Source organism: Meles meles, chromosome 12 (genome assembly GCF_922984935.1).
Source record: "Meles meles chromosome 12, mMelMel3.1 paternal haplotype, whole genome shotgun sequence".
Taxonomy (NCBI): Eukaryota; Metazoa; Chordata; class Mammalia; order Carnivora; family Mustelidae; genus Meles; species Meles meles.
Window position 1 is genome coordinate 40,051,021 of NC_060077.1, and position 17,878 is coordinate 40,068,898.

Sequence of the window (17,878 nt, forward strand, 5' to 3'; positions counted from 1 at the left end):
TTCACCATCTTTGGCATGTCTCATTTATTAGCTGAATTTTTTTTTTTAAGATTTTACTTATTTATTTAAGTGGGGGGGAGCGGAGGGGCAGAGTGAGAGGACCCTGGGATCATGGGATCCTGGGATCCTGACCTGAGCCAAAGGCAGACTCCTAACTGACTGAGCCACCCAGACACCCCTATTTACTGAATTTCTGTCCTATATTTGGGGGAGCCTTGTTGTGGTTGAGTGAGAGTTTCAAAGGGAACCACAAACCAGACCTCACTCTTTCACATTCTTAGCTCATGGTTATATCGCCTTTGCCACTATGATTCTCTAAAAGAAATGGGTGAATGTTCTCATATTTTTAAAACATTTCGATGCCTGTATATTTCGCTCTGCCTCAGATATCAGTTGTGTTAGTTTTATCTATGACAGCACTGATATTTTCTGCTAAATCATGTTATAAAACATCACAAGTATCCAGTAAGTGTTTTAGTGATGGTTTGTTTTAATTTGCAAAGTCTCAATGAATATCATTTACATATGTTAGTCTTTCTAGTTCTTTACTGAGGGTGTTTTCAAGGTATGTTCTTTTACTTCCTGAAGGAGCAAATGATGTGAAAATCCTTCCAGGGCAAGCTGTTTGTCCTACTCCAGGGTGCCGAGGAATAGGCCATATCCGTGGTCCACGGTATTCAGGACATCACAGGTAAAAACTTTTCTTATTTAAATTATTTTAGGGATGAATTGGAACAGTGTGCAGATTAGCAGCTATAGGTAGCATCATAAATGACTCTCTTGGAGCCAAATGCCTTCCCATCATGCTCCCTTCTCTGTGTCTCTAAGGCCCCTCTTGACATTTCCTGCTGCCTGCCCACCTCTGCCCTTCCTGGAGCTTTCTTGGACCCTTGAGGTCTTTCCTGGACCTGCATCACTTCCCAGAACCTCTGCTGTCTGACACTTTCTTTAACAAGTGCCTGTTCCATGGGACGTGCTCACCACTCTGTGTCCCACCCCAGGCCTGAATTTTCTCCACACAAATGCTGCATCCTGCTGTCTTCTAGAGAAATTCCAGAGCTTCTTGCCTCTCCCCCCTATTGTTTTCACCTTGCCCCTATTTCCCTTTCTCTATGTCTTAGTCATTTGGAGATGAGATAATTCTGTGATAGAATAGAAAGTATTAAGTATAAGTTATATTGAAGCATATACCCATGTATCCAATATTTCAGAAAAGTTTAGAGAGGATAGTGCTTTAAGAAAAAGTAAGTACAAATAAATCTGTATAAGTCCCTACTGTTTTTTCTGTTCCCATCAATTGGTAAAATAACATAGAGATGAATTATTCATATGGTGCTATAGTTACAGAATATGTAAACTAAAAAAAAATTTGTTGAAATACAAAAATGCATAAAATAAATGTCATAGATAAGTAGAAAGAAAAGAGAATAAGTTATGAAATGTGTGACGCAAGGTAATATTTGTTTGAACAAAAGAGATCCATGTGGAAGTCTTGCTTTACCAGGTGGTTGCAATCCTGGAAGCCAGCGCTGAAAACAGTTCTAAATGAACCAAAGCAAATGTTACTGTAAGGAATAATGGTAAACACTCCCAAATAGCATAAATGGATATGTTTTATGTGTAAATGTAACATTAACACTTAAAAGGATGTCATATAGAATCCATAAAAAAAGAAATAAAGATGTGTGGACATCTTGGGTACTTGGGCAAATGTGTAGGACTCATGGACTAGGAGACTGGGGAGAGATCTCTGGAGACATTGAGGTGTTATATGGGGGAAGGAGGAAAAGAGAGTAAAGGACAAAAAGTGGGAGGGAAGGGGAGTGGTCACACCATTTGGGGGACTCTGTATTAGGTGAAGACCCTGTTGAAATAGAAAGCCATTTTTCAGACATCCTTAGGGGAATATAGCTATGAAGAATCTTCCTCAGGCTTTTGCTGTGGGCTTCTTTTTGTTTTTTTTTAAATCTAGAGCTGCATACCCCTTTATGATTAGTCACGAGTCATATATGCCTGTTTAAATTAAAATTAATCAAAATTATGGGGCGACTGGATGGCTTAGTGGGTTAAGCCTCTGCCTTCGGCTCAGGTCATGATCCCAGGGTCCTGGGATCGAGCCCCGCATTGAGCTTTCTGCTCAGCGGTTAGCCTGCTTCTCCCCTCCCCTCTCTTTGCCTGCCTCTCTGCCTACTTGTGATCTCTCTTTCTCTGTCAAATAAATAAAATCTTCAAAAAATTAATCAAAATTGGGGCGCCTGGGTGGTTCAGTGGATTAAGCCGCTGCCTTCAGCTCAGGTCATGATCTCAGGGTCCTGGGATCGAGCCCCGCATCGGGCTCTCTGCTCCGTGGGGAGCCTGCTTGCTTCCTCCTCTCTCTCTGCCTGCCTCTCTGCCTACTTGTGATCTCTCTCTGTCAAATAAATAAATAAAATCTTTAAAAAAAAATTAATCAAAATTAAACAAAAACTAAATCTTCCGTTCCCTAATCACATGTAGCCAAGTTTGCCCAGTGCCCACCATACTGGATGGCACAGAAAGTAATGTAACGTAACTGTGAGAGGGTTTACCCTGTTCTGCCTTCTCCTAGTAGATTTTTGAGTGGCAGGTATTTCCAGATGAAAAGTGAGTCCTTCCTTCAAAACTTGGGTCATACCTGAAAGTTAGCAAGACAGTAACATTGTGGTTGGCCTAGTTTACCCTCCTGAGGCACTGGGGCTAAAATAACCAATATCACCCTGGACAGCTCCAGTGTGATTACCCTGGAGATAAGATTACCAGGTAGCTCAGTCAAGGTCTCTTCTTCCACTTCATCGCAGTGGACTTGGCTCCCACACTGTTCCTACATGTGGTTCACTTGCTTCTCCCTGCTTGGATTCGGAAAACATAGCGAACAGAGTCACAATGGGTGTGCTCCACTTTGTTCCAGCAGCTTCCTGGAAATTTTCTCATTCAGTATGGCACAGACAGACCCAGTTGTTGTTCATATTTGTAGTATCTAATTATGAATAATATTGAGACTGTCCGGCATGATTTCCTCCATCCACCACGCAGCTTTTAAAGGTTGGCCTCAGAACTTCTGAAGAAACTAGAAGAGTGTGGAATTAGAGTTTAAAGAAAGACATTCAGTGAAGCCTAGCAGAATAATCAAATACTGCACCTATATGACAGTCAGAAAGAAAGCACAAGGCAGTCTTTCTCCAGATCTAACGATACATAGGGCTGCTCGGGGCAATGCCTCTGTGACTGGGTCTTGGCTCTCTTCCCGCCCTAGACCTTGTTATGATAGAGCAGGGCTCCTATAAATTAAAGTCTTCAAAAGCTTAATGATTCCATTACCTCAGAAAAAAAATAACTACCTGTGATGAGCTTCTTTCTAGATTAGAAAAGACAAAAATTAGATAACTGGATGGTTCTTAAACTTGCTTTTAGAATTTATACGGGATTAAACTGTCAGACAAATTCTTACTTACGTGTGAAAAGAGATTTTATTTTATTTAATACTATTTTGTATTCATGGAATGAAGATAAGTTCTTGGGGGGTTAGTGTTGATTGTAAAGCAGTTATGGAGGGCAGAGGTTATAGGCAATATAAGGTTAGCTCCAGTAGGCACAGAACATTTCTTTCTCTTGCTTTAATCATTTTCAGTGACTGATCTTGTCTTACCAAGTTTAGCTTTGAGATGCTAGAGTTACTCATTGACTGACTGTATCAATTTTTTTTTAATTTATTTATTTTTTCAGCGTAACAGTATTCATTGTTTTTGCACAACACCCAGTGCTCCATGCAATACGTGCCCTCCCTATTACCCACCACCTGGTTCCCCCAACCTCCCACCCCCACCCCTTCAAAACCCTCAGGTTGTTTTTCAGAGTCCATAGTCTCTTATGGTTCGCCTCCCCTTCCAATTTTTTTTTTTTATAAACATATAATGTATTTTTATCCCCAGGGGTACAGGTCTGTGAATCGCCAGGTTTACACACTTCACAGCACTCACGATAGCACATACCCTTCCCAATGTCCATAACCCCCTCCCCCTCTCCCAACCCCACCTCCCCCCAGCAACCCCCAGTTTGTTTTCTGAGTTTAAGGGTCATTTATGGTTTGTCTCCCTCCCAATCCCATCTTGTTTCATTTATTCTTATGACTGTATCCATTTTTAATTAATACTTTGATTTCTTTTTAAACTAACAATTCTTGTTTTCACTTCTCTATAGGTTATCACATTCTGAATACCATTTACTGAGTTAGTCAATGTACAAATGTAATGTTGAGTATAACTTAAGAACTTGGAACTAATTGGGCAAGAACAGTTATGATAAATCATTCATATTCTTTGGGGTTTGTTTTTATGTATTCCCATTACTGTAGTATTAATTTTACATAGTTGTATAACATGAAAAATGCCATTCGTCAGTGTGTATCTTTGGTGGTATCTGTTGAGAATATTACACACACACACACACACACACACACCTAACTACACCTACTAGGAATTTGCCTTAACATACCCAAAGTTGTCATTATACATTTTCCATCTTATTTGTGAACGAGACGGTAAGCAGGAGGTGAGAATTTTAAAATGCTGCATTCTCCCAGAGCCCTGGATTTGTTGTCATAATCATCTCTAGCTTGAGTTTCCTGAAACATGTGAATTAGACTTGCATTTTCTAAAACGAAAGTTTTCTTTTCTTCTTGTCATAAATATGTACCTTTACCGAGGAGTCATCATTTTACAAAATGCTTTTTACAGTTTCTAGTCCAGAAGAGTTTTAGGCAAATATTTTTACATTTAAAAAGAGGAAGAAAATAATATAAGTAGAAACCCCTCCAGCTTCACAAAGTCCTGTACAAAACAGCTCAATTGACCTCTGCTTCCAAAGCGTTGGGGAACGCTTGGAAGTATAGTAAGACAGTGATTTTAGTTGTTCTGTAAAATACTCTGGGCAGCAAAGTGCTTGCAAGGAGTGAGTCTTGTTTTTATCATTTTATGTCAGAGTTTCTGATTCTGATATTGAAGGCATGGTGTTTTGAAAGGAAGTAAACAATGTACTTAAAATAAGTTGTCAGTGTCTTGTTTCATACAGCGGGGAAGGATAGCTGTGACATCAGGACATAGCTGACGACATCTGAAAATAATAGACCACTTTGAGAGATCAGGTGGACCTCTTGGTAGCCTTTTTAGATGGATTTCAGACAGGTTGACTCTAGTTTTCATTAAAATAGTCAAGGGGTTAACAGTAATATTCAAAGCTGTTTAGAGCTGATGTAAAATCTGCATAAGCCATTATTTAGGAAAAACTGCATCAGTTCTTATCTGTATGAAAATAGGACTTTTGGTACACAATTATCACACAATTTACATGTTATTTGAATGAATTTGCATAGTGAGTAAAATGAAGTAGGTGTGTTTGTTAACACAGAAATATTTAAAGATGACAATATTGGGACTACAAAATGTAAACTTAATTTAAGCCAGGGTCCAGGATTAGACAGGAATTTGTTCTTTCTAACTGAGTAGAACACAGATTCGGAAAGACTTGGTCGACCTCTGTGTCATAAAACATACAAAAGTGGGGCTCCTGGGTGCTCAGTCTGTTAAATGTCTGCCTCTGGCTCATTATCCCAGGGTCCTGGGCTCAAGCTCCATGTCGGGGCGGGTTTGATGGGGGGGGGGGGATGCTCAGCGGGGAGCCTGCTTCTCTCTCTGCCCCTCACCCCTCTGCTCCTGCTCTCTCTCAAATAAATAAATAAAATCTTTAAAAAATATACAAAGGTAATTAGTTAAGGAGTTAATAATGACATTCTTTACACAAAGAGCCAGATATTGTTACAAGGTAGGGACCTCTCACGCCAGTGCTCCCAGGTGAGATACAGAACACATATTGCTGGTGTCACACCATAAAGAAAACACACACACACACACACACAAATAGAAAAGGGATGTCTACTGCTCAGAAGAAAGGATATCTGATAATCTAAGACATTTGGGTGCTGTTCATGGAAATTTATGGCCCAACTTGGCCTCTATTCATGATTTATAAATCAGTTTGTCAGTGTGTGTGTGTGTATCATGGCATATATGTGTGTGTGGTATGTATGAATGTGTATGTATATGTGATGTGTGCATACGTATGTATAATGTGTGTGGGTACAGTAGGTACATCTGTGGGGTGTGTAGTGTAGTGTGCGGTGTGTGTTGGGGAAAGTGTGTGTGTGTGTGTTTGTGGTGGGGGTATTGTGGGGGGAGTATGTTGGGCTGTGTAAGAGTGTGTGTATACGTGGTGTGCAGTTGGGGCCTGTGGAACTCCTCTGGCTCTTGACCTCATCGACGAATCTCTTGGCATTCTTAGAAGTAGATTTTCATCTTTAGGGAGAGCATTTGCTGTACTGTCCCCCTACTTCTTGGGTGGGTTTCCTTCCTGGTTGCCTGGCAGGACGGCCTCTGCGCACAAACCCTTGCATCCCTTCTGATCTCTCCCAGCCCTACCTTCCAGGCCCGGACTCCTTTGACAAAGCCATTCCCCTCCAAATCCTCTCTCAGCAGCAGTTGGGCCCCTTGGATGGTCCATTCATCATTTCTCTACACTGGGAGATCATACCCAGCCCCCTGCCCTTACCGGTTTCTCTACAGGTGAGCTGCACAGCCATATTACTGGAACTCCCCTGCCTCCTGGGATTCCCTTTGCCGCCTTTCTGCCACATACTTGATTTCCTGGGTTTTAAGTCTTGGCCCCTCGTTTATTTTCTCCCAGGTTTTGGGGTAGGATTTGTGGGAGGTAGTTGGATTTTTTTTTAATATCAAAAGTATCTTTTATCTCTCCTCAACTATAGTCATTGACTTGTGGGTAGAATTCTAGTTGGAAACCTTTTTCTTCAGAATATTGAAGGCATCGCTCCATTTTTCCCTCTGCATACCAGAAGTCAGCTGCCATTCAAATTTCACTTCAGGAAAGAATTGGTCTTCCTCTTCTTCCACCCCACCCTCTGCAAGAATCTCAAGCCCTGGGCATTTTCAGGACTTTCTCTTTATCACTGGTATTCTGAAATGAGGTTTCATTCATAGGTTCAATCAGTAAGCTCACGTCTTTTTTGTTTCTGGGAAATGTTGCTATGGTAATTTTTGAGTAATGCCCTCTTTTCTATGTGCTCTGATGTTCTCCCCTAGCACTGACTTCCCTGTCTTTTGTTCTTTCCTATGGACTGTTTCTTCAACCTTGACTTATAGTCCTTTGGTTGAAATTTTTAATTGTACTGGGATTTTTTTTTCACTTTCTTGAAATGCATCCTTATTCTCTGATTTTTTTGATTGTGTGTCTCTTTTTTTTCTCTCTGACAGTATTTGAGGCTATTGTTTTCCTGCTCCCTGCATCTCCTTTCTCCCCAGATACTTGTGTTTTGACTTGGTTTGGGTGAGGTTGGTTGGCTTCTTTCTATTACATGAAGGACATTCTGGTAAGCCCAGCAGTCCTTCTCTGTGTTCACTCTTGAGAGAGAGGCACCAGAAGGCTGCTGTGGGGCCTGCCTGCTGGTGAGCTTCCTGGACTGGTCAGGCAACTGCCCAGCCAAGGCCAAGGAGCCTGTCACCAGCAGTGAGCCTCCTCCTCTGAGTAATTTCCTTCCAGCAGACATGATGTTTCCAAACGTTTCCTGGGTACTCTTATGCCATCCTCTCCCTGCAGACTCTTGGCTCTGTCCTTGTCTGATGTAGGAAAGATGCTAGGGTCTGAAGCCGACAGCTAAGAAGGAATTCTTGAGATGTCTTTGGTGCAAAAAGATGATTTTATTAAAGTACAGGGGCAGGACCCATGAGCACAAGGAGCTGCACTGAGGTCAAGAGGAGTGGCCCATTATCTAGTTCCAAGTTGGGAGGGCGTTAGGGATAGCGGAAGTTCCTAAAAAATTTTGGAAGCAAGGTTTCCAAAATTTGAGGGGGCTAGCTATTGTTGGGAAAAGATTATTTATTACTGTCTAATAAAACCTGAGTCATGAAACCCTTCAGATGTTATCAGTGGGTCATAGCTTGGGGAATGATTGCCAACATGTATCATGGGGAGTTAGAGATAAAGGAAGTTTCTAAAGGAACTTTTGTATATTAAAGTAGACTTAGAGGATCCTGGGGGTTGTGCTAAGATTGTCTTTTGCCCTTAGTGAAGTATTAACATGGAGACTGCAGAGTTCCTAGAGGAATGGCACTCTGTTTTCAAGGACTTGTCAATGGGCTATAGATAGTAAGGAAATTTAGTACTTTTTCTACTGCCTTTGTTTCCCACATCATTATCCATTTTCCACCTTCAAAAATGTGTTGATTTATCTGCTGTCATTTTTTCTTTTGTGCTTTTTGTTTATGTATTTATGCCCTCTCATTCATTTATTTGATTTTTTTAGGAATGAGAGAAGGGATTTATTACCAAGAAAGGAAAATATAATTTTCTAGTCTGCCATATTTTCTCTTACTTTTAAAACTTGGTTTACCCCTAAAGTAATCATTTAGTTAACAGTATATAATTTTATTTTTCTTTATTGTTGTTTTGCCTTATCATTATAACATTTTCTTCTTCATATCCGTAGAAAATAAAAGATTGTGGAAAATGACTTTTTATTGGCTCTGTAAATTTTATGAATGTACAATGACTGGAATACTGTGTTGAAAAGGATTCTCAAAAGCATAGTTTTAATTTTATATGCACAGTACTTCTTAATTTGTTGTCACCTGCAGTTAAAGTTTTATCATGCCAAGGGAGTACCTTTATGACATGTGTTCACGTTTATCTGATTCCTTTGTCACTTGGCCTGTCATTTTCTTTGACTTTATGTAACCACATTGTGAAATTGAACTGGGTAGAAATTTAAAAATAAACTTGTAGATGTATTTTTACTTTAATAAGAAAAAGAACAAGAGGATCTGACTTGGAATAACACTTTTAATTGTCAAAATGACATGATTAACTACCCAATTTAGTAAAAGCATTGATAAAGTAGTGAAAGATCAGCCTTGGGTCTTTAAATCATTTCTATCCATTACTTAGAATTCTTTTTTTTTTTTTTAATTTTATTTATTTATTTGACAGAGATGACAAGCAGGGGGAGCAGCCAGCAGAGAGAGAGAGGGGAGCAGGCTCCCCGCCAAGCAGATACCCCGATGCAGGACTCAATTCCAGGACCCTGGGATCATGACCTGAGCCGAAGGCAGAGGCTTTTACCCACTGAGCCACCCAGGCACCCCCATTACTTAGAATTCTTGAAGGTTAATGTGTATGTCTGATTTTGCTCACTGGGAAATAATTGTATAAGAATTCTGATTTTTCCCTTTAAGGAAGAAGATTGCATATGGGATCCTTAATTTTATAGCAACTGGGGCATTGATTTCCAAAGACACAGTATTCTTTGACATAATCTAAGGATTTTATTTTGTACAAAATTTCAAATTATGTGAACTGTCAAGGTTGTAGGAATTGCATCCTTATTATAATGAAGGTAGATGTGACTTTAGTTTATTTCTACGTAAGACCAGTTTATAGCAATTAATGGTAGGCCAAAATGATAATATCTGGTCATTTTAAATCACCTTAAAAGCCAAAATCAAGGACACCTGGGTGGCTCAGATGGTTGAGCAACTGCTTTCGGCTCCTGGAGTCCTGGGATCGAGTCCCGCATTGGGCTCTGTGCTCCACAGGGCATCTGCTTCTCCCTCTGACCTTCTGTCCTCTCATGCTCTCTCTTTCTTTCTCTCTTTCTCTCTCTTAAATAAATAAGTAAATATTTATTTATAATATAAATATATATATATAATATAATATAAATAAATATAAATAAATAAGTAAAATATTTTTTAAAAAATCAAAGTAAAATATAGACAAAGTCCATTCTCTTAAGAACTAGAAAGTTTGCCACCTATGTTACTTTTGAATTAATACCATTTTATTAAAGAACAAATCCATGGCCAATAGTAAAATTTTGGATAATATACAGAAATATTCAAGAGTAAATAAAAACCATTCATATTCCAACTATAAACTTATATGCCTTAAATATGTTTCGCTTTTCAGGTTTTTTCATATATGTGTATTTTCCATGAGTAAAATCAGACAGGATATTCAAATTTTGCCATTTGTTTCTCAGTAAAAGATCAAATAGTTTCTCATTTTGTTAAAAATTTCTCAGATACATTAATCAGATGTTATTTGGTGCAAAAGTTTTATAACTGTTGTGTCTCTGTGATGGATTCTGTATTAGTTAGAAATGATTCTTAATCTTTATTTTTCCTTGTCCTCTGCATTGTCTCATGTTAATAGTGCCAAGCAGGATTTTTTTTTTTTGAGAAAATCTTGATCTATTCTATTATTTTTAGCCCTTCATGTCAATTTATTTAGGTATTCTTTTTGTGAGAAGCATATAACTGTCTTAAAAGTAAAATCCCATCTATGAGTCTTTTCCTATTGATAACATAATTTGACCTATTTGCAGTTATTGTTATAATTATTATATATTGTACATATTCTAAATTTTTTATGTCATAAGTTTTTGTCTTTGTTTGCTTGTTTGTTTGTTTTTTAGTGACGGTTGTGGAGCAAGGAATGGGACCTTCCTTCATTCTTTTCTTCCTGTTCCAGAACATTTTGTTTGTTAATGAGTTCTAGTTTAAAGGGAGAGTTTTTAGTTTTTATAATGGTTAGTCTGAACTTTTCCAATGCATTCCTACAACTGTGTTTATGTAACTATCAAAGTCATAGAACATTAATCTGGCTTTCTTTTGTGAAACTTGAAACACTGAATGCTATTCTTTTTTCCCTAATCCAACATACCCACTTGTATTAATTGAACTTGCGATTAGATACCGTACTCTTTTTTCTAAACTTTTCAGTTTTTAAGCAATAGAGTTCAATTCTTAGAAAGAACAGAAATGGGCAAACAATTTTGCAGCCATACTTAAAACAACCATGTACCCTTACTTCTATATACTTTACTGGTTCCAGAGGTATCCTCAGCCCTTTCAGTGCAGTTATTGAATTTTTTAGTTTTTATTTCAATTGCAGTTAGTTAACATACAGTGTGATAGTAGTTCCAGGTGTACGATATCGTGATTCAACACTTGCATACATGACCTGGTGCTCATTACAACAAGTGTACTCCTTACTCCCATTCACTTATTTATTGATCTAACATCTATTATTCCTTGTTTGGCACTATTCTTTTCGAGGTTTGTTTTAATTTGTCTGTGGCACCTATATATTATATTTAAAATCTTTGTGTATCTCATGCATGAAGTCAGTCTGAGAGGAGATAAATGTCTTAAGCCCAGAACTTTTCCTTCAGAGTTCCATCAGCATTGCTCCATATCACCTTCTGGTTTCTGTGCCATGTGGGCAGAGTCTAATGCCAGCCCCGCTGATGGTGGCAGAGCTGATCTGCACTTCTTTTGTCAAGGTTTCTTACAGAATGTGTTTATGTGTTTATGTATGTTCTATGAAATTTAAAATCGCCCTGCATATGTCTAGATACGGTTCTTCCTTCTTTCTTTCTTTCTTTCTTTTTTTTTGAGTTTATCTGTAATACTGTATGTTCTTTCATAGCTTCTAGGCCAAAGTCCTCTTTTATCTCAGATCATCTTCAAGTATTTTGTATGGTATCTGTAGTCTTCTCTCCACAATTTCAATTAGATGACATTGGGTCATCTGCATCTGTCCTTCCTGTCTCTCATTCTGTCTCTTATTGTTTTCAGTTCTTCATTCTTCCCTCTGCATCCTGGGGCAGAGCTAATTTGATCTTTTGTACTGACCCTTGGCAGTCCTCTTGCACCTCCTTGCCAGCTTTCCTGGCCGCGCTCATTCATCTCTATCACCATGTACTACCACCAGTGGCTCCTCTTCAGCAGGTATTAGGAGAGACATTTCACATGAAAAATTCTTACCTGATCCTGACACATAATCATCCCTGCACTGGAAAACTTCATTTCTCCGTTTATTTTTTTCAAAATAAAAAGTTTCAAGTGCACGTAACCCTTAATTAAAAATAATTTAAGAATGTCCCTTATAATTTCGAATGGTTGGACAAGGGGTAAGTTCACATCATCTGTGGGTCTCAGTTTTTCCATCTGCAAAACAAAGTTATTGGGCTAGATGATTTGCCATTTCCCTGTTAATTACCTTACCTACTTTATTGTTACTCTAAGTGAAATTCATCAGCATAATCTTCTGAAGAGCTAGAGCATATTGCCTGGACAGAACTTATTCCATTTGCCAGGAACTCACCCAGATGTAAATTTCACTATTTGTTAAAATGTGAATATCTTGAGTTAAGGATCTATATTCCAAATATAAGGCCCATAACTACAAAACTATAGCCAATAGAAAGAACTGGGATGGAATAGCCCCCTTCCTAAAGACACTGCAAAAATCAAAATTAATGATCCTTCCATTACTGCAGGCACACCAGAAAAGAATATGATTCCCCAGTCAGTTTGTTATGACTTCCTAGAGTTACTCAAATTGTCAAAGAATTTGTCCTAGCTAATCTCAATGTGTAGGGAACTCTGTAATCTAATTTAAAATGGATTGTTTTCCCCTAAGAAGTAACATCCCTAAGACTAGGAGGTTTCACCCACTGTAGTTTCTTTCTTTTAGGTAAAGCTTCTTCTAGAGACTCTTCTCCTAATTTTTGAAGAGGTACCATTATTAAATGTAATATAGCCAGAGCCTGTCTGCCTTCCATGTGTTAGGATAATTTTGATAGTACCCCTGATTTTTGGAAATTACTTGGAGTGCAGACATTAGGGTGGACCAAGTTTGGTACAAAATTTGAATGTTGATGTTTCTCCTTTGGAAAGAGCCTGTTATACAAGATAAGAATACCATGAATAACATGTTATATTTGCACATCATTTAACCTCTCTGAGAACGTTTTCACATGCAATATCTTAATGCGCAGAGCAGCCCTACGATGTAAATTTTATTGTCTCTATTTTATGAATGAAGAAAGTGAGTTCTGGAGAAACTGTGTCTTCTCTTGCGGGCGCACAACTGGCAAGTGGCTGATGTCCACAACTCACTACTTCTGGATGCATGGGTGCTAGTTGCAATTATGTCTTTGACTTGTAGATGAGGAAGATTTAGGTCAGAAAGGGAAGTGGTAAGATTAAACTACCCACAAAATTACTCCATCTGGATAATCAGTTGTTAAGAAGACAGTCAAGAACAGTATCCTCACGAGGGAAGAGCAATACCAAATGATCTCCAGGATTCCTTCCAAACTATACATTTTTGATTCACAGTTCTGGAATACATACATAAACACATGCACACACACAGAAGGCAGGGACTCTTTAAGACAATTTCAGTTGTTGCTTATACTTTGCTCTAGACAATAAGGAAAAATATAAGCTACCTGAATGTCTGCCTCCTCTTTGGTATGTAGAGATGTTCAAGTACTCCTTGTCAAACATGAACTATCAATAAAAACTTACAAATCAGAAATCTGAAATAAAGTCTCAGGCTGTGAAAATATTAAGCTAGATATGATGATTTTAATTACCCCTTTGTCTCAGTTCTTCTCATCTTGATGATATAATAAGTACAGCATCATGCTCTAATGTCTGTTATTATAATTCAGTGCCCACATATGTCAGATTTAATATTCATTTGTTCATCTTTATGTGGAACCAGATGGTAGAGGTGAATTGCCTATTTATAAGAACTAGCTGCAATTAGTGAATTTTCTAATTCATTCAGTGATAACAGTGGGTGCATTTACGATGGTTTAGGACTGTGTTAGAAATGGCAGAGCACCAATGCGAGGTAAATAATGCGGTGCTATGTATCCCAAAAGATCATGTTGAATACTAAAATAGACACAGTGTCATTGACCTCAATTACAATGATGCATGCTGAAGAAAGTTCATGTATGAATGGAGAAGAGATAATTCCAATATAATAAACCAAACTTTGATCTCGGAGGCAAGTCATGCAATGTGGTAAACATCAATTATGAAGTAAATAACAGAATTTGTTTTAAAAGATACGACTATTCTGTGCCTGGTTTTATGCCCAACAGGAATGTGTGCACACGTCCACTAAAAGATACGTACAGGAATGTCGGGGCTCTGGTTACCCTTGGTGGTGTGACTGGAAGAATGGGAAGCAGAGGGGCTCTGTTTCTTGGTCTGGTGCTCATGTCAGGAGCATATTCAGTTGGTGAGGACAGTTTACAATCTGCTCATTCTGAACGTAAGGTCCCCTTCAATAAAAAATTGTTCACAAAAAGAGATTACCTCAACAGTATTGAAGTGACCTTCCCGGGACACATTACCCACAGGTTTCTGCACATGGATCTCGATGGTCTGATGTGTCAAGGACATCAAGCTGGAAGGAAGCTGCCTGGCCTCTCCTACCCCTCCAGAGACCTCTAATGACAGGACAGAGAGAACAGACACATCCAGGGTCAGGGCTGTTAATCAGCTCCCTGGGGCCCCTGGGCTATTGACCAACTCAGGAGGTGGGTGGTCAGCTTCTAAGGCCCACATTACCGAGGCCTGTTGTCATCCCACTGTCTAGTGACCTGGAAATGGACCTGTGTTGGCCTGAGTCTTCGTTGGAGCCCCATGGCCCACAGTGTTCGTCTTAGGTTTTCGTCTGCTTTGCATGTTTCTATCATGGGTTAAAATTAAACACAGTACAGAGTAAAATATTGAAATTTCACCGCATTGGGAATTAGGAGCCCTTGCTCTTCAGCCCTCTGTTCTGGAGGATATTACCCAGTTGCTGGCCTGGTTTTGCCTCCTTTATGCCAGACACTGAGTGGAGTAGAGAAATGACTTCTCCTTCTCTGAGACAACGGGTCTTGCAGGCAGAGATATCAGGATAATGAAAACAGTCGTAAATCCCTTCTAGTAAAATTTGTATTTTCATGGAAAACCATGGTTTCATCCTGGAATCAAGTCTTCCACACACCTGAAGTGGGCCTGAGCCTTCCATCAAGCATATCTGGCCAGGCTTCTGTGCTGTTTAAACTAGCTCGTAAAACAGATCGACAGAACCTTGGAACAAAAGAGCGTGCACCACTGCTTTGAGTATTTCCTGAGTAGGGATGCACAAGCCTGCAAGCCTGACACCCTGCCTCTTTCTCGCATCCCACACGTTTATCTAAGAATTCTTTGCTGGTAATTCACAAACACGAAAACCGTCTTTCAAAAAGGAACTAAGAACCATGTCCCATTAAACAGCAAACTGACATTCAAGCCCGCATGAGAGGAAAGCCTCCAGGACCGTTCCAGGCATTTCCGGGCCGGCTGCCTGCAGACAGCCACTTTTCGCCCCTGTGCTCACAGCAGATCCTGGCTTCTTCTGACCATCACTTCCAGCAGGCTCTAGTCTTTGTTCACAGGGATATGTGCTAAGAATTTCAGCACAGTACTCCCCAGCTACTGTATTTCTAAAACATCAAGCTAGTGGCTGGAAGCAGGAGAAACCAGGGATCTCCCTCGTGACCTGTGACTTGGTAGAATACTTGTTGTTAGTAGCTGGTGGGAATGCGGGGATGGGCTGGCTGCGGGCCACTCTGGTAGAGGTATGGGTCGGGCTTGGAAAGGAAGCTCTTGGCAGGGAAGGATATCGTTCTGGTAACAAAATAATCTGCATTATAATCATTAGGATGTACCAGATAAATATAAATACACAGCTGTGCCTTGATGTGAACATTTGTGCACAATGGTCAAAGCCCTGCTCTTCTATAATACATGAAAACAAATGGCAAGGTTTGAGAAGAACAAGGTCCACTCATTTAATCGAGTGCTTTTGGTCTTACTTAACAGTATTTAAAAATAAGGCAGTGTAAGTGGCCAATGAAATTTTTATGTGTATCAAGGGTTTATTTTGAATGGAATAGCTAGGTACTAAAGAGAAAAACACTGTAGAAATTTATGACTTAAAAAGCAGTTAAAATTTATAGATACATGTTTCATAAAAAGAATTACTTATGCCTTTAACAAAAATATATCACATGGAATGGCTTATGTTTCTCTCTTTCTCATACAGTTTTTATCCTTTCATTGAGCAAGGATTTACTGAATGTCCTTTATACGCCCAGCATTTTGCTACATATAGATCTGTTCCTGTTCTAGAAGGTCACAGTCTAGGAGAGGAGATAAATAATACCTATAATGTTAACTACATGGTATAAGAATAGTATGTTTGGGGAGCCATGTGTGGGTGGTCATGTGAGGGTCCCTTGAGCTAATCGAAGAGTTTCAAGAAAAGTGTCCCAGAAAAGAGGGTATCTTCCCTGAGTCCTGAAGGATGAGTTAGATTTAACCAAACAAAGGAGGAAAGGATAACTGAGATACAGAACAAGTGAGTGCATGTGTGCCCCTGTGTGCGGTTGCACATTATTTCAAATATTGGGAGCTTGGATTTGGGTGGTGATAATGGGGGATAAAGGGGACAGATGAGGCTAATGATGTGACCAGAGCCATGCCCACCATGCTGCTAAAGCATTCCAACCTTTGCTGGCCCTGCCTTCATAGCCTCTGAGATAAGAAGTTGAGAGTAGACATTTCACGTTGCATTCAGGTCCCAGTGGTGGTGGTTTTCCTCGGTTGCATATGTTGGTGGCTGGCTGGTCCCCTATTAAGACATCTGTATAGTAAGGGCTAGCTTGTCCTTCTCACATTACTAATACCGAGCCTCAGACAGTCTTTCCATGAGTTTATGCAGTGTTCTCCAGCTAGTTCAGGATGCCAGCATCAAGAATATTTATTTTCTAACAGTGCCATGGTAGTTTCATTGTTAATAATCCACTGAGAATTTTTTTAATACTTGACACGTCAAGATTAGGTTCCTGTTGTGTGCCAAGAATCTTGACATATGATGCTATAATCAACCGTCACAAAAAGAGTTTTATGATAGATATTATCTCCATTTCATAGATGAGGAAACCGCGGTCAGTTTCAGAGGACTGGCTTTTGGGTTATCAATCAATGGCAGAGCTAGATTTGAATATAGTGATTTGGGTCCTCACTGCCCTCAGTGCCATCTCCCTCCCCTGCTGTGAAGCCCAGGAGGCAGCTGATAAGAGGACGGAATTTCCACAGCTAGGGCCACCTGTCAGCCCAGCGCAGGCCCTGGGGCCCCTGCTCGCACTCAGCAATCTCTGGGAAGTCTGTGAACATCTCTTACTATAACTATTTCATAGAATTTCTGTGTCCTCCTGTCCCTTGCTTCACCAGCTCTTCTGCCCCCTGCCCCCGACTGACCTCAGCTCCTACTGAAAACATAACTATCCAGTCAGGCTTCCTCCTATGGGCACAAGAGAGGAGCCCTCCTACTCAGCACTGCTATGGAACACCCCCCACCCCCGCAGCTCTCATCACCTGTCTGCCTGTAGATCAGTCTCTTCTTTTCTGAGGTCATCTTCCATAAAAGATCTAAACAGATGCTTAGTACATCTGCATGACGGAACATGACGCAGCAGAGAAAATGAACAAATGACAGCCAGACACAGGGATGTGTGGGGTTCTCACAAATGTCATGTTAAATGAAGAGGCAACAGTGAAACAGTTTGTGCAGCACGATGAGATTATATACAGTTTTGCAACAGGCAAACCCAAACACTATTGAGTAGGGAACCGTTCAGAGCTGGTACAACTGTAGGCACAAGCAAAGAAATGAGGAGGGAAGAAGGTATAGACACGGGTCCACTGGGCACCTTCACAGTGCTGGCAGTGTTCTGTTGCTTGGCTGTGATGGTACATAGGTAGGGGTTTGCTTTATAATTATGTTTTAAACATAATTCACAGGTATTTTGGTTTTTTGTATATAGGAAACATCTAACAAAAAAAGAATAATAAAAATTTAAACACACCTAAATCTATTAAAAAAAAAAACACCC

The 17,878-nt window shown here is 39.7% G+C and overlaps 1 protein-coding gene across 1 annotated transcript in view; it reads left to right on the plus strand.

The window, feature by feature from the left end:
• Positions 1–17,878, plus strand: part of L3MBTL4 (L3MBTL histone methyl-lysine binding protein 4) — a 500,325-nt gene that overhangs the window by 317,721 nt on the left and 164,726 nt on the right. The window contains exon 14 of the mRNA XM_046025260.1: positions 589–691. Coding sequence (XP_045881216.1) covers positions 589–691 — 103 coding nt within the window. The remainder of the gene's footprint in view (positions 1–588; positions 692–17,878) is intronic.